The 23,272-nt window shown below is 51.4% G+C and overlaps 1 protein-coding gene across 1 annotated transcript; it reads left to right on the top strand.

The window, feature by feature from the left end:
• The first annotated feature begins 1,809 nt into the window (after positions 1 to 1,809).
• PRRT4 (proline rich transmembrane protein 4) lies at positions 1,810 to 17,892 on the top strand. Its single transcript, XM_007526292.3, has 5 exons — positions 1,810 to 1,904; positions 3,209 to 3,930; positions 4,015 to 4,119; positions 4,701 to 4,820; positions 15,053 to 17,892. The coding sequence occupies exons 2-5, from the start codon at positions 3,276 to 3,278 to the stop codon at positions 16,876 to 16,878; spliced, it is 2,706 nt and encodes a 901-aa protein (XP_007526354.1). The 5' UTR covers positions 1,810 to 1,904; positions 3,209 to 3,275; the 3' UTR covers positions 16,879 to 17,892.
• The last annotated feature ends 5,380 nt before the right edge of the window (positions 17,893 to 23,272 follow it).

Below are 23,272 nucleotides of genomic sequence, written 5' to 3'. Positions count from 1 at the left end.
TGCTCTGCTAATTCTCCATAGGTGAGGCAGAACCTGACCTAGGTGTCTTTCCAGCTCCTCTTCCCAATCTTAGAGAACAGCAGAGAAGGAATGGGTGGAAAAGGACGGGGGGTTGTCACATTCAAGGCCACAGATCACAGAGGCAGTAATTTTTCTGAGTGGCTCAAGATATGGAACAAGTGAAGAGACACCAACAAATTCAGCACAATGCTTGGCACACACATGTCTGGATTTTGAGTGGGTGGTTTTGTTGTGGTGCAATGACCCTCTTGTATTTGAATGTTCTCCTGATGCTTTGAAACAAGAACATTGGGGAGGAACACCTGAGGTTTTATAAAGACCCAAGATTACACACACGAGCCAGAGACTCATGGGATCCATGAGGTATTCAAAGTGACCTTCCTATGCTCCAGTCATCTTCAGCACTGCGGCAGCTTGTGCTGGGCTGTTATTCTGGAGGCTGCAGGCTCTTCCTCTGACATCAAGCTTCTTTCTCTCCCTCTTATTGGAAACAAATCAGTAATCCGCATGTCTCAGGAGTAGCTCAACTCACCATTCTTTCTGGCTGACGTTACTGAACCTAAAAGTATGTTCGAGAGATCAGTTTTAACCCCCACCCCCATAAGTGTTGCACATGGTTCCCCTGTGAAGTGTATTGGGGACACCTCATGTGACTGTACAACTGTTGAAAACCCACCAGGAATTGAAGACACCACAAATGTGTCCTGGAGCTCAGCTTCCCCAGAGACCCATCCTACTAGGGAAAGAGAGAGGCAGACTGGGAGTATGGACCGACCAGTCAACGTCCATGTTCAGCGAGGAAGCAATTACAGAAGCCAGACCTTCTACCTTCTGCAACCCTCAATGACACTGGGTCCATGCTCCCAGAGGGATAGAGAATGGGAAAGCTATTGGGGGAGGGGGTGGGATATGGAGATTGGGCGGTGGGAATTGTGTAGAGTTGTACCCCTCCTACCCTATGGTTTTGTTAATTAATCCTTTCTTAAATAAAAAAATAAAAAATAATAAAAAAAAAAAAGAAAACCCACCAGGAGGTGGAGAGGGCAGCAGAAAGACAGGCTCTGAGCCTCTGCCATGATGCGATGCCAAGATCTGCCATGATCCTGGGTAAATGCAATACCGTGCAATACTTTTCTGAGCCTTCATTTACCTGGCTGTGAAATGGGGACGCTTGGAGTGGGGGTGGGAGTTGTGCCCAGGACTGAAGAGAGAGGAGGTATAGAAGTGCACAGGGTACTTTCGCTGCCTTGGTTGTTCTTGCCCAGGGTGGGGGCATGTCGGGGTTGACGATGTGGGTGTGGGCGAGTGTGCTTTCCTGGAAGGCAGGCGTGCGTGCCGGGTGTGTAATGTGTCGCGCCGCCCAGGGAGTGCGCGGCTGATAGGCAGCGCTGGTGAATGAGCGCGCGCAGGGCCTGGGCGCTCTGGCGGCGGCGGCGGCGGCGGCGGCGGCTCGGTTGCTGCTCGGTTGCTGCTCGGTCGCTGCTCGGTCACTGCGCGGCTGCCGACTGGGGGGCGGACTGGAGGAGTGAGGCAGGAGGACGCGAGGGGCGGGAGCGCGGGAGGAGGGCGGTCGGAGACCGGCAGTCGCGGAACCCAGGCGCGGGCGGCGGTGCCGGCTAGAGGGGCGCGCAGCCAGGAGGCGGCGCCGCGGGGCGGGAGCGGGAGCACCGAGCGGGGCCGGGCGGTGCGCCTGGGGACAGTTCTGCTGGGCGCCGGCCGGGGCTGGGACTGGAGCTGGGGCTGCGCTTCTGCGGGGCCGCGATCTTCCCGGCCGAGGCGGACGAGGCGGGAGTCAGGGGAGCAAAGCCCAACAGGCCCTGGGGCACCGAGACCGCCCCTTCTCAGGGGATTTAGCTGTGGAAACCTGCCTGCGAGAGGAGCAGGTCTGACGGTCGGGGCAGGGGGAGTGTGTGCATTTGCGTGTGCGTGTGTGTACACGCGCGTGCATGTGTCGGGTGGGTGTGTAGCGGTGTGTGTGTGGGGGAATGATGATGTGTGATGTGTATGTCTGTATGGAGTGTGTGAATGTGTGTAGGGGTGTGTGTGCCTCTCTGTGAGGCTGTGCATACCGTGTGTATCTGAATGGTGTGTACGTGAGAGAGAGAGGGAGAGGGAGAGGGAGAGGGAGAGGGAGAGAGAGAGGGAGAGAGAAAGACATTAGGGAGGCTGGAAGCTCACATTGCTGAACCCGTGGAGAAAGGGAGGAGGGGCCCAACAGGGCCACGTGTGTGTGTGTGTGTGTGTGTGTGTGTGTGTGTGCGCACTTGTGTGCATGTGCTCCAGCCTGTGTGTGCGTGTGCAGGGTGTGTGAAGGGTGAGTGTGGCATGGGTGTTAGGTGTGGCTGTGTGTGCATGATGTACGGGTGCGGTGCACGTGTGTTCCTGGCTGGCTACCCCTTTTCCCCTCCAGATGGGAAGGGGGGAGTCTCCAGCAGCCCCCACTCCCCAGAGCCCAGCTTGCCTGCTGACCACCTCCTCCAGGCGGCCAGATACGCCAAACTGCCCCTCCCCCTGGATATTTGTAGGGTTAAAGGAAGGAAAGGGGCCAACCCCCAGAAAGAAGGGAAAGGCTGACAGGCTGCTGTCAGACTGGGCACCCTGTTTCTCTGACCAGAGCCAGCTACCTTCTCCATCTTAACCCAGTCAGTCTGCCTTGGGTCTGCCCCTCCTGGGGCCCTGTGCTGGGGTCTGAGTGACAGAGAAGGCCAGGGGGCTGGGGTGGGGGGATAGCCAGGTTCATCTGTGAGGCTGTGCAGTGCACAATTAAGTGTCAGAAGCATACTGGGCACAGAGCAGGCCACCAGGAACAGTAAGGGGTGGCAGCGAAGCTAGTGGGGAGGGGAGGAAGGGCTCTGAGGCTGGGAGCCATCCTTGTACTGTTAATCAACGATGAGGGAGGCTGGTTCCAGATAGGGCAGGTGGGGAGAGGCAGGGTCTTGGACAGAGGATGTTTGAGCTGAAAGAGGAAAGAGACTTCAGGGAAGAGACCTGGATATATGGGGGACTGGCAACCCTTTGACCCTTTGGACTCTGGCCCACCTCCTTCTCTCCTGTCATCAGAAGCCTTTCGGGGGGATTTTATAGCTCAGGGGTAGAGTATTTGACTGGAGAAGCCTCTCTGGGGTCTCTGGAACCAGGACCCAGGAGAGGGCAGTGGCAAGGCTCACCATACTTCTCTTCTTTCCAGGATCATGCTGAAAAGGTGTTGAGAATTGAATCCTCCTGCCCATCTTGGTTGCTGAGGCCAGGGGGACATGGCAGGACATGGCTATTTGGGGATGGCACTCTTCTGCTGGGTCCTGCTCACTGGACCTGTGGACCCCCAGCCTGCTGCTTCCGGCCCAGGTGCCCTGCTCACCACTCTGACCCCCCCACCTCAGAGTGAGGCTTCCGTGCTCTCTCTCAACCTGGGACTCAACTTCAAATTCCACCTTCGGGGACCTGCTGCCGCCTGGGGGAGCCCTGTCACAGAGACCCAGCCTCTGTCCCCTGGGCCCAGCCGAGAGCTGGAGGAAGAGGTGGTTGGAGGCGGGTTGAGGACTGACCCTTTTTGGGAACTGCTGGTGGGCTCTCTGGGGAACTCTCTCCCAGAATGGGGTTCTGCAGAAGGAAGCTCTACCCTCTGGACCTCCTCCCTGCCTCAGGAGTCCACCTCCCCTGCCTCAGGGTCCTCCCATCAGCCCACCACTCCCTCTCTGCTCCAGACTAGCACTGGGACCTGGGATACTGCTCTGATGCCCACAGCACCGCCATCCAGTACGCCCAGGCCCCACCAAAGCGAACTGGAGCTCAAGTTTGACATGGCACTGAGAGCAGGTGCTGCCCCAACACTTGGGCATCGCACACTGCCCCTGCTGCCCAGCCTGCGGGCCAGTCTGGCAGAGATCGCTGGGCGCCTGGGACCTTTTGGTGAGTACCTGCCCTACACTGAGGCTCCCCCTGCTGGGCAGCCATGGCAAGTCAGAGGAAGCCTCAGCCTGGCTCTTTTTGCAGGATTCTTTGGCACTACACTGTCTCCACTCCGGAACTTCTCAGGTCCGAGCCCCCCAGGGCCAACTGCATCCCCGAACTCAGCCTCTAGAGTTTCTGCTTCTTCAGGTGAGTGTTTACTTCATTGCAACACACCTGTATGAAACATCTGTAATTGCCAGGTACTGAAACAGGGGCTATAAACACCATCTTTCTTTTTCAACCTCCTCCTCCTTCTGTTTGTAATTTTTTTAAATTTTATTTTACTTTATGTTTGTGTATGTATTTCATACAGAGACAGAGAGAAATTGAGAGGGAAGGAGGAGAGATACCTGCAGCACTGCTTCACCACTCAGGAAGATTTCCCCCTTTAGGTGGGACAAGGGGCTTGAACCTGCATCTTTGCACACTGTAATGAGCTCTACTGGGGTACACCACCACCCCTTTCTGTGTTAACTCGAGGAGAGTCTGCCTTTCTTCTCCTGGGATTGGACCTCTCACTGCTCAGTGGGGGGAAATGCCCTGTTTGCCATACTGAGTCTACTGTGGTTCTGCAACTTAACTCAGGACATGCTGGGGGCTACAATTACAGGGACATTGGCTTTCCCAGGACAAGCTTAAGGGAAGGACAGGATTTTCTGCAAAACCCCAAAGGCCAAGGTCTATGGGTAGGAGGGCATTCAAGCCCCTCCCTCATGCTCCCTTTGCAGGGTTCTTTGGCACCACTGTGTCACCACACTCACGTCTCCTGGAGAGAAAGCTCCCAAGCCCAAGCCCACTGGACCCAGCTGCTTCCCTGAGCCCCAGCTCCATTCCAATGGCATCTCGAGGTAAGTGCCCAAATCACTTGAACTTGACAAGTATATATTGAGCATTTACCATGTGCTGGCCACTGGCCTTCTGGGACCCTTTTACTTCATTGTCATCACTGTCATGTGGAACTAGAGTGCTTGGGAGCAGTCCTTTTTGGAAGCAAGTCATGGTTGTCTGGGGGTTCTGGAATCATGGGCAGAGCAGGATGTAGAACAGTAAGCATATCAGGGGCAGACAGGCAGGGCAAACAGAAGGCCTTCTTTATGTTTCCACTACCTCACTTCCCACCCCACTCTCTACTCCAGAGCATCCCCACAGCCTGCCTCTCTGCTCCCCACCCCAATCTTGGGACTGTCTCTTCAACCATCTGATCTGATGTGACACGCTGTCAGGCATAGGAAGACTTGTCCTCTCATTGGGAGGATATGGGGGCAGTCTTGAGCAGATACATGCCATCCCAGGTCAAGGAAGCCATTTAAGAACTGCACGTGGACAAGCTGGTGGTGCAGAGACTGGGGGGGGGGGGTCCTAGCATTTTGAGACTTCGCCTTGAGTCCAAATTCACTTACTGACATGCTGGGCTGGGTGACCTCCTGCAGGTTATCCTGACTCCTCTGAGCCCAACTTTTTCTCCTCTTTTTTTTTTCCTTTGCCAAAATGAGATTTTATTTTGAAAGACACTGAGTAAAGAGGCAGACCTAAAATACAACAGATATAGATTCCAAAGCCATCTTCTTGTTAACCCCACCAATGAATGGCATATATCATGTGAAAGTCTTTGATAGTTCCTATTTTTAGTTTCCTGGTGAAAAGGTAGAGTTTCTTTTTCTTTTTTAGATGTATTTAATTTATTTATTCATTTATTTCCTTTTGGTGCCCTTGTTGTCTTATTGTTGTAGTTATTATTGTTGTTGTTATTGATATCGTTGTTGTTGCATAAGACAGAGAGAAATGGAGAGAGGAGGGGAAGACAGAGAGGGGCAGAGAAAGATAGACACCTGCAGACTTGCTTCCAACCTGCAGGTTGGAAGCCAGGGGCTCAATCAGGATCCTTATGCTGGTCCTTGCACTTTGCACCACCTGCACTTAACCCACTGCACTACCACCTGACTCCCTTTCTTTATGTTTTTACCAGATCACTTCTCTGTTCTGGCTTTTGGTGGGATTGAACCTGGGCCTCTGGAGCCTCAGGCCTGAGAATCTCTTTCCATAACCATTATACTATCTCCCCAGTCTGACTTTATTTTCTAAATTGAAGTAACACTGGTTTATAAGACCATCTGCATGTTTTATTTTTTATTTATTTATGTTTAATGCATTAATGTGACAGATAGGGAGACAGACAAAAAACCAGAACATCATTCATTCTGACACATGTGACACACTGGGTACTGAACTTGGGACCTCATGCTTCTGAGTCTAACACTCCACTCACTGAGCCCCCTACACTACAGGTGAGGGTTAATAACAGCATCCCTCCTTGTTTTAGAGCCAGAGAAAGCAGAGAGATAGAGGGAATGAAGACAGAGTTTCCATCAGTGCAGTGGGATCCAGGCTGGAACCTGGGTCATGCACAGAGCAAAGTAGTGCACTATCCAAGTGAACTGTTTCACTGACCCTCTATTTAATATTGTGACACTCCCAGATAACGTGAGCCCCTGTCTCAAGCCTGTAAACATAGTGCCAGCTTATTAAATAGTAGCTATTAAGCTTGCTCCTCCCACCCCCGGAACTGGCTCAGCACTGGGCATCATTGATCTCTGACTTCTTCCAGCTCCAGACTGAGCACAGCACCTGCCTCTCACTCAGCCTCAGGCATGTGTGGCTGAGAAACTTGCCAGCCTGCCCTGTTCATCCCAGAGCACAGCAGTGGGGTGGGGGGGGGGCAGAGCACAGCAGTGGGGTGGGGGGGTGGAGACACAGGCTCTTTGGCCCTGGGGAGGAAGCTGTCTGACAGTCTGTAAGCCTTAGTGACAGCTCTGGTCAGCAGGTTTAATGAGTCTGGACAGTGTCAGAGGCAGTGTGGTTCCAGAGCTGGCAGCCCTGGTCCTAGTGGCCACAGAAGCCCTGTCTATGCCTGGCTCCTCTTCCTGGATAAACCCAGCAGGACTGTGGCCTCCTGGAGAGAGATGGTCCCAACACACACACACACACACACACACACACACACACACACACACACACACACACACACACACACCAATAAGTCTCGGAAAAGGGGATAAAGGATCCTATTTGGGGTCTCCTATAGGATTTTTTTTTCCTACCAGGGCTATCACTGAGGCTCAATGCCAACACTAGGAATCCACTGCTCCTGGCAGCCATTCCCCACCCTGCCTTTTTTTTTTTCTTTCTTTCTATTTTATTTGTTAGGACAGAGAGAAATTGAGAGGGGAGGGGAAATACAGAGGGAAAGAACAAGAGAGAGACACCTGCAGACCTACTTCCCCACTTGTGAGGTGTCCCCCCTGCAGATTAGAATTCATTCAGGTCCTTGCACATGTTAATGTGCCCATCCAACCAGTGCACCACCACCTGGCCCTCCTATGGGATCTTTTCAGCCCAAGGACAGTTAACTTTTGACCTTAGGGCTTCTCTCTTTGAGGTTTTTTTAAATTTTATTAAGATAATTTTTTATTTGTTTAGGCTAGAGACAGAAATTGAGAAGGGGATATATGGAGAGAGGCACTTACCTGTAGCATAGCTTGTGAAGTTCCACCCTCTTGTTGGTGGGAACCGAGGGCTTGAACTCAGGTCCTTACACACTGTAACATGTGTTCTTTCTTGGGTGTGCCACCACCCAGCATATTTATTTATTTATTTTGATAGAGACAGAGATAATTGGAGAGGAAAGGGGGAAATAGGAAGGGAGAGAGTGAGAGAGAGATTCACAGCTCTGCTTCATGGCTTCTGTGAAGCTTTCCCTCCCCTGCAGGTAGGGATGGGGGGCTTGAACCTGGGTCCTTGCACATGGTAATGTATGTGCTCTATAGGATGTACCACTGCCCAGCTCCAGGGCCTTTTCTTCTCTTGCAGTGAAGTCTTGGCAATGTTTTGGTTTTTTTTTTAAATTGCTACTAGGGCTATTTCTGAGACTTAGCACCTTCACAGTGAATCCACTGCTCCTGGTGGCTGTATTTTCCTCCCCCCCGCCCATCTTTTATTTGACAGGACAGAGATAGATTGAGGGGGACAGGGAAGGGGAGGTATAGAGGGAGAGAGACACTTATAGTACTGGGTCACTGTTTATGAAGCTTCCCCCTTGCAGGTGGGAATCTGGGGCTTGAACTTGGGTCCTTGCACATGGTTTCTTGTGTGCTCAACCAGGTGTACCACTGCCCAGTCCCAAAGCTTGTATTTAGTGTAGTTTTTTGGTTACTGCTCAGGCTGACTTTTTTTTTTTTTTTTTTTTTTTTGCAAATAGAGAAATAAAGACAAAGGGAGAGAGGGAAAGACAACAGCACTGGGGCCAGGCTTGAACCTGGGTTGTACATGTAAATAAAGCAAGTGCACTATCCACGTGAGCTACCTTGCCACCTCCCAGGGCATGTATGTAGCCAGAACACAGTGGAGCAGTTATGAAGGTAATAAGCATGTTGAAAGACTTAAGTACCAATGTCCTATGCCCTCTGATGGTTCCTGGTCACCTCCTGGCTACACTGGCTGGATGGTATTTGCCCTGATTGGTGGGTACCTGGTTCTGAGACTTAAACAAATGATTTATTTATTTATTTGAGACAGAGATATTGAGAGGGAAGGGGAAGATAGAGAAGGAGAAAGACACTTTCAAAGCTTTCTACCTGCAGGTGGAGGCTGGGGGCTTGAACCTGGGATCTTGTGCATTGTAGTATGTGCATTCAATCAGGTGTGTCACCACCCAGTCCGGTTCTGAGATATTTTGAATGTCAACCCTGCAAAGAGTATCAATCTTCCATGATCTTACAGGCCAGGATGACAAGGGTGGAGCCAGGCTATGAATGAGCTGCAGTGTCCAGCACCCAGGGTGGTGAATGATTTCCCAGCACTTTGACTTAGGCAGTTTGGTGAACAATCAGGCCTGACTTTTCCATAAACCCACCCGGCCCATCTCTGATTTCTCCCCAATCAGCTTTGGCCTCACTGATCATTCACATTAGGAGACTGTGTGGAGGGGCGTGCTTCACCTGCTAAAGTACACAGTTTGCTGTGCATGATGTCCTGGGTTGAGTCCCTAGCCACCACATGGGTACACCTACATGGGGAGGTTTCATAAATGTTAGAGTGGTGCTCTGGTATCTGTCTGTCTCTGTCTCATGCACGCTTTCTGGAACAGTTGGAGACATCTCATCTCCTTGGTGAGGTCCAGAGGGGCCACAGGGCCAGAGTAGGACCTCCTTTTAAGGGAGACATGTTCAGGAGAGGGACCCTAGGAAGTCACCATCTTCTAGACTCTCTGGGGAAACTGAAGGCTCTTTCTTGGAAGTCTTGCATGAGAGACAAGGAATGAAGTCAAGTAATTTATTTAATTAATTTATTTATTTATGGCCAGGGCACTGCTTAGCTTCAGCTTAAAGTGGTATTGGGGATTGAACCTGGGACCTCAGAGCTTAAGGCATAAAAGTCTTTTGTATAACCACTATGCTATCTCTCTCCTACACTGAGCCCCCAAATAAGTCCTTTAAGACAAGAAGCTGGGGCAGGGGTAGATAGCATAATGGTTATGCAAACAGACTGTCATGCCTGAGGCTTCGATGTCCCAGGTTCAATCCCCTGCACCACCATAAACCAGAGTTGATCAGTGCTCTGGTAAAAATAAAAACAAACTAAAATAAGATAAAATATTTTTTAAAAATTATTTTAAAAAAAAGACAAGAAGCTGGTCTTCTTAACTTGCTCCCACCTACTCCTGGCCCAGCACCGGGTACACGGGGTATGCTTTGGAAATTTGGGCAAACTAGGGAGTTGTTTTCCAAGTTCAGAATTCTGTCCTCAGATGCTTGGGCTGTGTCTGTACTATGCCCCTTTTCTGGGTTATATTCTTTTTGGGGGGGTTGGGGCTTACTAGAAGTATCAGCACTTGCTCTTTTTTATTTTATATTTTATATTAACAAAAGATATATCTATATCTAGATAGATAGATAGATAGATAGATAGATAGATAGATAGATAGATCTGATCAGCTCTGACTTATGGAGGTGCTGGGGACTGAATCTGGGACCTTAAAGCCTCAGGCATGAGAGTCTTTTGCAGAACCACTACATTGTCTCCCTAGCCCAGCACTTGATCTCTTTTGCTTTGGGACAGAGGCAAGAAACAGGATTCAAATGGGTATTGGGGTTGGGGGAGCAGAGCTGTACTTATACTGGGCAGAGCAGAAGATGTGCACATGACAGACTGGCAAAGGCTGGCGGGCTCCTGGGCAGGGATTACTTGCCTCTCTGCAAACTCAACCACATTGCTAAAGAAGTCAGTTGGGCAGAGGCAGCTGAGAGGTCCAAGAGTGAGGGGCTGAGAGGGGCAGGTGTATTTGGTCCTGTTAATGCCAGACTGTCCATCCCGGCTGATGGGTCCTCATTTAACTCATGGCTGTGCTTTCATCAGCTGTTTAGAGATGGAACATCCATCTACATGGTGCTCTTTTAACAGAGTTCCCAAGATGAGACAATTCATTGATGTTCCCTTGTTTAACTGACTGTTGACTTACTAAGGAAGTTCAGGATGTGCTAAAGACAACTGCTTCTTAGTTAAATCAAGGATGAGTTTGTAGGGGCTGGGCAGAGGCGCGTCTGGTTAAGCACATAGTACTATGTGCAAGGGCCAGAACAAGAAGCAGGTTTGTGACACGCTCCCCCCCCCCCCGCTCCCCACCTGCAGCACGGTGAAGCAGGCCTGTAGGTGTCTTTCTCTCTTCCTCTCTACCTCTCCCTCCCCTCTCAATGTCTATCGGTCTTAATGAATAAAATAGAAAAAAAAAAGCCACTGGGAACAATGGTTTCTTAATGCTGGCACCAAGCCACAGCAATAATCCTGGAGGCAAACAAACAACAAAAAAAAGTGTTTGTAGTTCAGGGAGTAGCACAGTGGATAAGCACTGGACTCTCAAGCTTGAGGTGCTTAGTTTGATCCCCAGCATTGCATGTGCCAGAGTGATGCTCTGGTTCTCTCTCAAATCGATTAGTTCCTTCTCCTTTTCTTCCTTTCCTGCATGCCCTCTACTTACTTACTTTCCCTTTCTTTCTTTCTTTCTTTCTTTCCCTCTCTCTTTCTTTCTTTTTAGCCTCCAGGATTATCACTGGGGCTCACTGCTAGAACTATGAATCCACTGTTCTTGGAGGCCATTTCCCCCCATTTTACTGGATAGGACAGAGAGAAATTGAGAGGGGAGGGGAAGAAAGAGAGGGAGAGAGAGAAATAGAGAGGTAGAGAAACAGACACCAGCAGACCTGCTTCACTGTTTGTGAAGCAACATCCCTGTGGGTGGGGAGCTGGAGACTTGAACCAGGATCCTTGCTCAGGTCCTTGTGCTTCATATTATGTGTGCTTAACCCAGTGTGCCATCACCTGATGCCCTATTTATTTATTTTTTATTTTATTTATTTTCTCTTTTGTTGTCCTTGTTGTTTTTCATTGTTGTTGTAGTTATTATTGTTATTGATGTTGTCATTGTTAGATAGGACAGAGAGAAATGGAGAGAGGAGGGGAAGACAGAGAGGGGCAGAGAAAGATAACACCTGCAGACCTGCTTCACCACTTGTGAAGCGACTCCCCTGCAGATGGGAAGCCGGGGGCTCGAACCGGGATCCTTATGCCAGCCTTGTGCTTTGCGCCACCTGCGCTTAACCCGCTGAGCTACAGCCCGACTCCCTATTTATTTTTTTTTAACCAAGGCACTGATCATCTCTGATTTATGGTGGTCCTGGGGATTAAATCTGGGACTTTTGGTGCCTCAGGCATGAAAGCCTTTTGCATAACCTTTATGCTGTCATCCCAACTCCATATATATTTTTTAAAAGAATGAATTTGAGGCCAGTAGTGATCACATGCACATGCACACTGATGGCTGGTCATCAATAAACGTATGCCGATAGTACCAATAGGAAATACATATATGTTTATTATTCTGGTGCTTAATGCATAATATCTATTGTGCAGCAGGTACTTGGAAGATCTTTGCACACACCACTCAGGCATCTTCCAAGCTGCCCATTTTCCAGGAAGTGCCCTTTCCCACTTCAGACTGAGGGATGCTCTGGCATGGGGACCAGGGCACATGCTGCTATCTGCAGGGGCACTGAGCTGTGGTTATTGAATCTGTTTTCATTCTGCCCGGTTCTGGCTTCCCTTCCCCTTTCTTCAGAGCTGCTTCCTGCCCCCGTACCCATGTGCTTCAGGTTGCTGTGTTTAGCATGCCTGCAGGGTGAGTTGGCACTGTCTGGTGTGGGGGTGCTCCAGGGTGCTTCCTGGCTTGTCCAGATGCAGCATGGCTGGGGCATTTTGGGGATATGACTGGGCAGATGGAGCAGAAGTCTGGATGTTAGGAATAGCTCCCCTAACTCCATTTTACATCTGTCTCCCATGGACCTTCTCCTGCCACAACCAGGTTGTCCCCTACCCTATCCTCTTCCCTCAGTCTCCAGTATCTTCTCTTGCTGCCTGGCCACAGGGAGATTCCTCAGAGCTAATTCTTTGGACCTCCTTTCTTGTTCCAGGAAAATAGAGTCAGAGATCTTCCTCCTTGCCCAAGACTTTCCTTTGCTTAAGACAAGATGGGAAGTTAAAGTACAGGATTTGGGGGGGAGGGGCTGAGCTAGCAAACTGGAGAGCATGGGGGGTAGGGGAGCACATCACTTGCTATGATGGCATTTTATCTCACTATGATAGTTTCAGTTGTTCCTAGGAGTTCCAGAGAAGCCTTGAGACCCAGGGAGTCCATTCCAAAGTCACCCTCTATGAAAGGGCATAAGAGTCAAAGGGACATCTATATAAAGGACAGAGACCAGAGCTGGGGAGATAGCATAATGGTTCTACAAATGACTTTCATGCCTGAGACTCTTGAGGTCCCAAGTTCCATCCCCCCCACCACAAGCCAGAGCTTAGCAGTGCTACAGTATAAATACATACATACATACATACACACACATACTAATGGCTGGGAAAAATAGCTCTGCTGGTAGAGCACAGGACTTGCATATGTGAGACTCTAGGTTCAATCCACAGTATTGTATGTTCTGGAATGGTAATCTAGCATTTCTCTCATGAAACTTTCTCTCCTCTCATATGAAACAAATACATACTAAGAACACGAGGCCTGGGAGTCAGGCTGTAGCACAGCAGGTTAAGCGCAGGTGGTGCAAAGCACAAGGACTGGCTTAAGAATCCCGGTTTGAGCCCTGGCTCCCCACCTGCAGGGGAGTCGCTTCACAAGCGGTGAAGCAGGTCTGTGGGTGTCTATCTTTCTCTCCCCCTCTTTGTCTTCCCCCATCTCTCTCCATTTCTCTCTGTCCTATCCAACAACAATGACAACAACAATAATAACTACAACAGTAAAACAACAAGAGCAACAAAAGGGAATGAATAAATAAATAAATGTTAAAAAAAAAAAAAAAGAACACGAGGCCAATGGTTTTGTGGTCAAGTCAGCATGGGTATGAAGGCCTTGGGTAGACCAAGGATTAAGGTGCAGGAGTCAAGAAAGACTGAGCAGGAGGCAGGCATATCTTATCTTGTCTCTTCTGTGCTCTCTTGCACACTGCATACGTGTTCATGTGTGTGTGTATGTGTGTGTGATTTTCTTAAAGGGATAGGGAGAAGGGCGGGGGAAAGAACTGGCAAAGGACAGCTTCTCCTAGCAGGAGATGGGAGTTGGGGTGCAGGATAAGGACTAAGCAAACTAACATCATGAAGGGGCCCTGGAATCATGCACAGAAGCTCAGACTGGTGTCCAGATTTAGACCCTAGTTGCATGCTCATTGTGTAATGTGTGTGCTTAACCAGGTGTGTCACTGCCACTCCCCACCCCCAGCGGCAGTGCTATTTTATAGCCTTGGCCAAACCACTTTGTCTCTCTGCAGAGCCTCCGTATCTTCACCTGGCAATGCAGATACACTAACTCACAGGCTAGCTGCTCCATCTGAACTCAGTGCTGGGCACCATGTCAGGCACTTGGGTTCAGATGTGAGCAAAGCAAGCACAAACTCTTGTTCTTGTAGAGCTTCCCTTCTGGTGGGAGGGTTGGACTAAAGAGGGCTTTTATAGTTCTTTCCCTGGTAAATTCTGTGCCTTCTTAAGCAAAACCCTTTTCAACAGCATCCTGGTGTGATGAAGGGAACTGAACAAAGCCAGGAGCAGAGGGTGGGCTGGGGAGGGCAGAAGGGTTGAGAGCTGAAACTCCAGTTTGAGGACTTGAAGGGGGAGAAGCTGAGAGGTGGGGTGAGCCTGACATTTAAGACAGGTGCATTGGGGGTACTCAGAGGACTGTGACTGGCATACAGGCTGCTAGTGGGTAGTGGAAGGGCAGTACAGTGGCCTCATATAAGCATTCTTTTAAAAATTATTATTATTAATTTTGCTTCCAGGGTTAGTGCTGGGGCTCAGTGCCTGCACCATGAATCCACAGCTCCTGGAGGCCATTTTACCCCCTTTTGTTGCCCTTGTTGTAGCCTTGTTGTGGTTATTATTGTTATTGTTGATGTCGTTCGTTGTTGGATAGGACAGAGAGAAATGGAACGAGAGGGAAGGCAGAGAGGGGGAGAGAAGACAGACACCTGCAGACCTGCTTCATCGCCTGTGAAGTGACTCCCATGCAGGTGGGGAGCTGGGGGCTCCAACCGGGATCCTTATGGGGTCCTTTCGTTTTGCGCCATGTGCGCTTAATTTGCTGCACTACCGCCCAACCCCCCTATTTCTTTTATTTTGAGTAGGGAAAGAAAGAAATTGAGAGGGAAGGGGGAGGTAGAGAAGGAGAGAAAAAGAAACACTTGCAGACTTGCTTCACCACTCATGAAGATTCCCCCTGCAGGTGGGGTTTGGAGGCATGAACCCAGGTCACTGTGCATGGTAGCAAGTGCCCTCTACCGGGTGCAACCAGTGCCCAGCCCCCAAATAATCAGACTTTTTATTTTTCCAGAGCACTTCTCAGCTCTGGCTTATGGTGATGCTGGGGATTGAACATGAGACTTTTGGTGCCTTATGCATGAAAGCGTTTTTGCATAGAAAGTGTTTTTGGATAACTATTATCTCTCCAGCCTATGCAAGTGTGCTATGCCCACAGGTCCCACCCTCCCTACCTCTGACCCAGATGATCCAACTCCTGCCAGCCTTGGGAACCCGTCAGTGCCAGAGTGCGAATCGGAGTCCTGCAGCATTGGAGAGGTGCCTGCCGGTGGAGCCCCTGCAGCCCCTCTGCCTCTCTTCTTCCTAAGCCTGGAGGCCGACTGGGCTGAGGCCAGGGCTCGCTGGGGACTGGCCTGGGAAGCCCATGTGTACGGAGTGGGCGCGCTCTTCGGCCTGGTGGCCCTGTTGGCGCTGCTGGCCCTGGCTCTCTTGCCCTGGCGCTGCCCGCCGGGGGCCCCCTGCCTGGCGCTGCTCGATGTGCTCCTGCTCTCGGCCGGCACCACGCGCGCCTTCCCACTCTTCTACGACGCCTACGGGCACCGCGCCCGCCTGCCCACGCTCGCCTGGCTGCTGCTGCAGGACCTGCCATTGCCCTGCCTGGCCGCTGGCCTGGGCCTGGCCTGCCTGCTGCTGGCCCGCCCGCGCCCCCCGCGCTGCCCTGCTGGCCTGGCCTGCCTGCTGCTGCTGGGGCTGGGGCTGGCGGCCGCCGCTGCGCTGGGAAGCGCCGCCCACCGCCCGCTGCGCCCCCTACGGCTCGCCTCCCGCGGGTTGCACGCCTTCCTGGCTGTGCTGCTCTCCAGCCTCCTGCTGGCTCTGTCCTGCTGGCGGGGGCGGCGGCGGAGGAGGGCCGGGGCGCCACTGGGGGGCTCAGCCTTCAAGGGCATTACTCCGCTGCCGCAGGCACGCAGCCCCTTCGCTCCGCGGGAGTCCTGGCGGCGCGCGGCGCGCACGGCCCCAGTGGCCGGCACCTTCGGGCTGCTGAGCGGTGTCCTGCAGGGCTACGAGGTGCTGCACGCCCTGGGCTACGGCGGCCAGCCCGGCCTGCAAGGGCCCTGGCCCTGGTGGGCCTTCCAGCTGGGCCTGCGCCTAGGCGAGGTGGGCGTGGCGCTCCCGCTGGCACTGCTGGGCCTCTACCCAGCGCTCTGCAGCCCCCGTGTGCCGCCGCGCTGCTGGGCCAAACTTTTCCGCCTATCCCCTGGCCATGCCGCCCCGCTGCTGCCCGGAGGCTGGGTCCCCCGGCCCCCGGACAAGGAGCCCCTGGGCGGTGCCATTGCGCGCGGTGACGCCGAGCTGCTGCAGTTATGCGCGCTGGCCGGCCCAGGTCCGGACCTCCTGCTCCAGGGCGGCGCCTGCCGGGGATTCGAGGGCGCGGCCGCCCAGCCCGCCGCGTCCCCTGCCTCCTCCCCCTGCAGCGACTTCACCGTGGACTTCCGGCCCCCGTCCCCCATCAACCTGCGACGCAGCATCGAGGAGGCGCTCTGCAGCGAGGCTCTGCTCGTCCCGGGCCTCTTCCAGGGCCCCGCCTTCGGGGAGGCCCTGCCTGGGATCAGCCTCAGCCTTTACCGTACAGCTTCGTTGGGGGCCACGTCGGGGCCCGGGCCCAGTGAGAGGTCGGAGGATGTTCCCGGCTCGCCTGCGCCCCCCGAGCTCCCCTCTCCTGGTGCCTGGCCCGCGGGCAGCAGCGCCTCCTCCGGCTCGCTGTGCGGACTCTCCCGGGACAGCTCGTCCATGCTGCTGTGCTCCAGCCCCGACAGGCCCCCGCGCTGCCCGCTGGTCTGCGTCCTCACCCCCCCACGGCCCTCGGGAAGCAGCCCAAGCCTCCCCGCCTCTGGATCCTATCAGGCCCTGTCCCCGCCCTCCCGCGACTCCCCAGAACCCGCTCCTCAGGTGCAGACCGAAGAGGCCTTGCTCCAGGAGCAGTTCCTGGACGCCTGCCGCCAGATCGACGAGCTCAGCGTGGGCAGCGACACCATAGACCTGTGAAGAGGTGATCCCCTCGCGCCGGCCGTGCGTCCCCTTCTGGCGCCTGCTCTGCCAAGACCTGAACACTGTAACCTCTCTTCCTTGACCCTGCCTGGCCAGATACCTTTCACGCCTTCCTTCCCCACCCAGGGGTTCCTGGGTTGGGTGGGTGCACAGCCAGATTCTCTGTTGATGGGAAATTAATGCCACCTTCTCCGGAGCCCTGGGCGCGGATGCCCTCTGCTGCAATTCCAGGCTGGCCAGGGCGTCACACAGCCCTTGGCATTCACCAGCAATAAAGCTGCAAGGTGCTCCACTTCAGACCACTTTCCACTCTGGTGCTGGGTGAGAGGGCCTGTCCTGGGAGGACAGGATCTTGGCTCCCCTGGTTCCCATTCCCACCCCTGCCACGCTCAGCAGTCCCACCCTCGAGGTAGTGAGACGTCCTGCCCTCCACACCACCCTCCCCCCAGAAAGGGGTCCATGGTCCATCTAGGAGCCCTCAGAGCCAGTGGGAGCTTTTAGAGCTAATTTATCAATAAAATATTTCCAGAAGAGGAAGTTCTGAGTCTCTTGGGAAAGGTTCAGTGAGGCAGCAGTAGCTTCACCAGGCCTGGAAGAGAAGCCCTGTTTGGATGGGTGGTTACATCTCAGACTGGTTGCTTCCTGTGACTGGGATGACTGGGGTTCCTGGGAGTGGTACCTTGAAGCCCCTTGACTTCTCCAGGAAGTAACTTTCCAGGGATGATCTACAATCCTGAGAGGTGACAGGTGACACAAAGCTTCTCCAGTCATTGAAGAAATGCCCTCCAGGCCAGGTGATGGCATACCTGGTTGAATGAACATCTACAGTGCACAAGGACTCAGGTTCAAGTCCCCACCTGCAGGGGGAAAGCTTCATGAGTGGCGAAGCAGTGCTGCAGTTGTCTTTGTTTATCATTCTCTGTCTCCCCTTTCCCTCTCAACTTCTCTGTTTCTATCCAATAAATAAATAAATAAAATAAAATATTTAAGAAAAAAAGAAAAAGTAATGTCCTCAAGTTCAAGTGAATAGCTGGCCAAGGAGTTAGTGGTAATATGCTTTATGGGAAGGTTGATACCCACACATCAAGGGCTTAGCCACCAGGAAGGGGGGTGTTGGGGGGGTGTCCCAGCAATTTCCATTCATAGCATAAAAGTAATCAAGGAAACTGCCAGCTCCATGTACCAATAGGGGATCTTCAAGGTTGGGGGTGCCAAGGCCCCCTTATCTTGCAGAATGCTCATTTCCCATAGGTGCAAATCCTTCCTGCAGAAAGTCTGATGCTTAGCCCCCCACCCCCACCTCTGTGGCCCCATCCTACCTACCAAAGCAGAATTTGCAATGCAAGTAGCCATAGTCACATCCGGTCACTGGACTCTCTGTAATCCCTCCCTTGTTAGAACATTTGACTTCCAGCTCTGCAGTGGGCATTTGTCACTCCACTGAAAAAACGCAGTCCATTCAGAGTGGCACTAAACAGGCTAGTTGATTAGGTCTGGAAATGAAAAGCTGACAGTGTTTTGGCAGGTGCCCTCAGAGAGACCCGTGGGAGATTTGGGTGTGTGTGTGGGGGGGGGGGTCACGAATGCTAGGGTTGAAGTGGAAAAGCAGCAATCAGTTCCTTTCTCCCCCAGCCCCAGCCCCAGCCCCAGCCCCAGCCCTACCTCAGCCCAAGCTGGCCCAGCCTAGCTCAGCGGGGCTAGAGAAGGGAGGCCAGGGAGCTTCCAGGGGGAAGTAGGCTGGGAGACCCAAAGTGGGCGGGTCCTGGGTCAGAACAGGGGCAATGCACCCCTGGGAGAGTTAGAGCACAGAGCACAGAGTTCCTTCACAGTCACATTTGTCTTGGCTCAGAAGGGGCAGAGGAGTCAGCAGTCAGGGCTAGAGAAATGGAAGGATAGTGCTGCAGGCTTGGCTCAGGGAAGTGCTTGGGACCGTGTCCTCTTTGTCACTGGACTCAGCCTGGCTGGGAAATTCTTGCTGCATCGTCACTCTGGGCTGAGGCCCAGGGAACTGCTGGCCTTCTAATTACAGGCATTTCTCACTGGTGTAGCAGAGCTGCTTTGTGTCATGCCAGGAGGGCTTGTTGCCTGGAGAAATTGCTCCCTGTCTCCCCTACTTCCTCTTCCACTGGCCTCTCATCAACCTCTGCTTCAAGGCAACTCACCTCCATTCTTGCCAGTTACCTGTGCCCCCCCAGAATCCAAACATATGCCTCCCATAAAGCAGTAGAAGCCCTTCATACCCTCAGTTTCCCTAATCAGCTGCCTCTTGATCTCTTCCTCTCTCTCCCTCCCCCCTCTTCCTCCCCCCCTCGTTTTTCTCTGAATGGAGCAGTTGAAATGGTATGCAGAAGCAGAGGGAATGGTACAGAGAGACCAAATCACCACTCAGCTCTGCCTTATGATGGTGCTGGGGATTGAACCTGGGTCCTCAGAGACTCAAACATGAAAGTCTTTTGTAAAACCACTATGCCATCTCCTCCAATCCTCCCAGCTCTTTGATTACCTGCATCAGGCAACCACTCTCAGTCCTTTGACTTTATAAAGTGGCAGAACCTTTGGTGAGACATCTCTTCCCCTCTGTCTCATGCCTCAGCTTTACCCAAAGTAGATTTCTAGAGAAGTCCTGCTGGATCCTCATGCATGCACTCATCTCTCAGTCCAAACTCTAGGCATTGTATGGAAATGAAAGACAAACTTGCTTTCATCCAGCCTCTTGAGAGCACTTTACTGGGTGCTCACAGTATGCTAGGTTCTGGGGACAGAGAGGTGAACGAGGCAGGCACTAACCCCAATGTATGAAGCTGAAAGACTTGCTTCTGCAGAGAACAGATTATTGCATAAATTATCCCAACAGCACAATGCCACTAAATACAGCTGTGAGGAGTGCTGAGAACAAGATGTATTTGGTGTTACAAGAAGGTCTGCCTTGAAAGGGGGCATGGAGCCAGGCAGACGGGGGGGGGGGGGGGGGGGGCGGCTTCGGAGTCGGAGGTGCTGGCTGAGCAGCCCAGGCTTCTCATGCTTCCTTTTGGGGCTCCTGCACAGTGATGAATGAGGGTGAGACCGGCAGTTTGTTTCCTCTGGAAGCTGCAACGCTGGTTTGGTGCAGGGCACTGTGACTCCTGCTATTTAATAAAGAACGCCGCATGTGTCCTGGGTAGATGAATGAGCAAATAGTCCTGATCAAAGCACCACGTGACCTCCCTGCTAGAAAAGGCTGAGTGGTTGGAGGGAAGGACCAAGGCTGAGGCTGGGAAGGGGAGCTGGGGAGGTAACTGAGACCTGGGACTTGCCTAGAGTCAGCTACACTGGGGCCCAGAAGTCCTCCCTTTACACAGTGGGTGGCTGCTGCCCCCTGATGGGCATGGGGACAGGATTTCCTCTTGTCCTTTTAGAAAGGATTGGGTCCAAAGTATTTAAAAACTTAGAATGGGGTGTGAGGCGGGGGGGGGGGGGGGGGGGGCATTTGTGATGCCCCCAGGGGGATGTTGGCACAGACTTCCCCTGTAGCTGGGGCAGAGCAAGCCTCTCCAGAAATAGAAGCTTGCAATTTAATCTTTGGATGGGTGTGGTAGACCTTGGATTTCTTCTTTCTTTCTTTTTTAAACTTTATTTACTTTTATAGGATAGAGAAATCGAGAGGGAAGAGGGAGAGAGAGACAGAAGACAGAGACACCTGCAGCACAGCTTCACCACTTGTGAAGCTTACTTCCAGCAGGTGGGGGGGGGGCCAGAGGCTTGAACCCAGGTCCTTGCACACATGGTAATATGTACACTTAACGAAATGTTCTATTATCTGGCTCTACCTTTTGTTCTTTCTTTCTCTCTCTCTCTTTCTTTTACCAGAGCACAGCTCAGCTCTTTTTATGTTGGTGCCTCAGGCACAAAATTTTTTTGCATAACTATTATGCTATTCCCCCCTCCCTTTTTTTTTTGCCATCAGGATTATTGCTAGGGCTTGGTGCCTGCATGACAACATCATTACCAGCAGTCATTTCTTTCCTTTTTCTTTACTTCTGATAGATGGTAAGAGACAGAGAGAAATAGAGAGGGTGAGAGAGAAAAAAAAAAGGAGAGAAAGAATTGTGAAGCTTCCCCCCAGCAGGTGGGGACTGGAGGCTTGAACTCACGTCCTTGTGTATGGTAATATGTGTTGCTCTCTTGGGTGAACCACTACCCAGCCCCAGAACTTTGATTTCTAATGTGAGGAGGAGGCAAGAAGGAGAAGAGACACAAGAGGAGGGGATATGGAATTCCAAATCAACTTTAATTAATTCAAAACACAAGCATCCTAGTTCCTTTGCCTAGTTATGTCTCATTACCATCAACAGAATTAACCTGGAGACTTAAACAACAACAACAACAAAAACCTATTGTGCACTTAGGAGGTGGAACAATTAGACTTTCTGGTGTGAGGTCCTATTTCCCTTTCCTCAGCCAGCCACTTATTTATCTAGAATGCACTGAAAGTGGACAGGGTTTGAGGAGAAAAGGAAACTAACCTGTACTTTCTGAATTGTCTGCCCACCATGTGTTCAAATTACTTCTCTTTAAAGAAATAATTACTTTAGGGCTGGGGAGATAGCATAATGGTTATGTAAAAGGCTTCATGCCTGGAGCATCAAAGGTCCCAGGTTCAATCACCAGCACCACCCCAAGTCAGAGATGAGCTGATAAACACCAGGTGGGCTGGGAAAATAATTAAACTGGAAGAGCATTGGAATTGCATGGCTTAGGCATCTGATTTGACCACCGGCATTGCACTTAGCAGAGTGCTACTCTGCCTTCTCTCTCCTACGTGAAACTTCCTCTCTACCCCTCTCTCTTATTCATATGAAATAAATAAGATACATTAAAAATACATTGGAGGGGGTTGAGGTGGGGTGGTAGCGCAACAGGTTAAGCGCATGTGGCACCAAGCTCAATGACCGTCTTAAGGATGCTGGTTCGAGCCCCGACTCCTTACCTGCAGGGGTGAAGCAGGTTTGCAGGTGTCTATCTTTCTCTCCCCCACTCTGTCTCCCCCTCCTCTCTCCATTTCTCTTTGCCCTATCCAACAACAAGGACAGCAATAACAATAATAACTACAACATTTTATGCAATAAAAAACAACAAGGGCCACAAAAGGGAGAAAAATAGCCTCCAGGAGCAGTGGATTTGTGGTGCAGGCACCGAGCCCCAGCAATAACCCTGGAGGCAAAAAAAAAAAAAAAATACATCGGATACTTCTTTTTCAACTGGTTTTTCTTTTTCTTTTTCTTTTTTTATTTCCTTATTGGGGGATTAGTGTTTTACATTTGACAGTAAATATAATAGTTTGTACATGCATAACATTTCTCAGTTTTCCACATAATAACCCCCACTAGGTTCTCTGTCATCCTTTTCCAGGACCTGTACTTTCCCTCCCCCCCACCCCAAAGTCTTTTACTTTGGTGCAATACACCAACTCCAGTCCAGGTTCTACTTGTGTTTTCTCTTCTGTTCTTATTTTTCAACTTCTGCCTGTGAGTGAGATCATCCCATATTCATCCTTCTGTTTCTGACTTATTTCACTTAACATGATTTCTTCAAGCTCCCTCCAAGATGGGCTCAAAACGGTGAAATCACCATTTTAAATAGCTGAGTAGTATTCCATTTCAACTGAGTTTTCTGCATAGTGCTGCAACCTCGTACACAGATCAGCCCCTGAATCCAGGAGGGGTGGCAAACACTCAGGAGCGGCTACCTCTCCTGGGACCAGTGACAGTTCTTGGTCTTGGCTTTCACCGTCAGGTTCACCTGGGGAATGATCTGCCTGTGGGAAGACCTAGGTTCTGATTTGTGTGTATAAACTGGATGTTACGTTTGTTTTGTGCTTTCTTGTAATCTTGCCCTAATTTATTTCCAAGTAAAATCTGAATATTCCTCATTTACGCTCCGTTTACCACTTTTGTCTCTAGTGCCGGAATAATCGTGGATGATCTGTGTCATTGTACTTTAGTAGATATATTTCGTCTGCCAAGAGTTACAAGCACAGTTTTACTGATCTGTTATAGTGTGGCAGATGTCGCTCCATATTCTCTGAGAACAGGAGAATTGTTCAATTGTCTTGTACTTGTGTTTCTGTCCATTCTGACAGCATTTTATGCAAGTCTTTGATGGCAACGTCTTTTACATGTCAAGTACTGGGCTAGGCCTGGACAGAAAAAAAAAAAAAGATTGCTTTTTCCCCGCCTCGAAGAATACAGGGGCGGAGCGGGCGGGGCATTATTTGGCCACACCCCCACAGAAAAAAACCCGCCCCTGGCGTCGCCCTGTTTAGATTCCGGAACACTTTTCCCCTGCCTCACCACGTTTTCCTCTGGACTCTTTTGAGTGAGGAGCACTTTCGTCATTTCCCGGCCCTGGGCGA

This window comes from Erinaceus europaeus, chromosome 8 (assembly GCF_950295315.1).
Source record: "Erinaceus europaeus chromosome 8, mEriEur2.1, whole genome shotgun sequence".
NCBI lineage: Eukaryota > Metazoa > Chordata > Mammalia > Eulipotyphla > Erinaceidae > Erinaceus > Erinaceus europaeus.
This window is presented reverse-complemented; position numbering and strand designations above follow the sequence as displayed.

Coding starts and splice junctions, on each gene's coding strand:
- PRRT4 (XM_007526292.3), top strand. CDS start 3,276: ATGGCAGGACATGGCTATTTGGGGATGGCACTCTTCTGCTGGGTCCTG. Junction 3,931..4,014: donor TGGGCGCCTGGGACCTTTTG/GTGAGTACCTGC, acceptor CTCTTTTTGCAG/GATTCTTTGGCACTACACTG. Junction 4,120..4,700: donor TAGAGTTTCTGCTTCTTCAG/GTGAGTGTTTAC, acceptor CTCCCTTTGCAG/GGTTCTTTGGCACCACTGTG.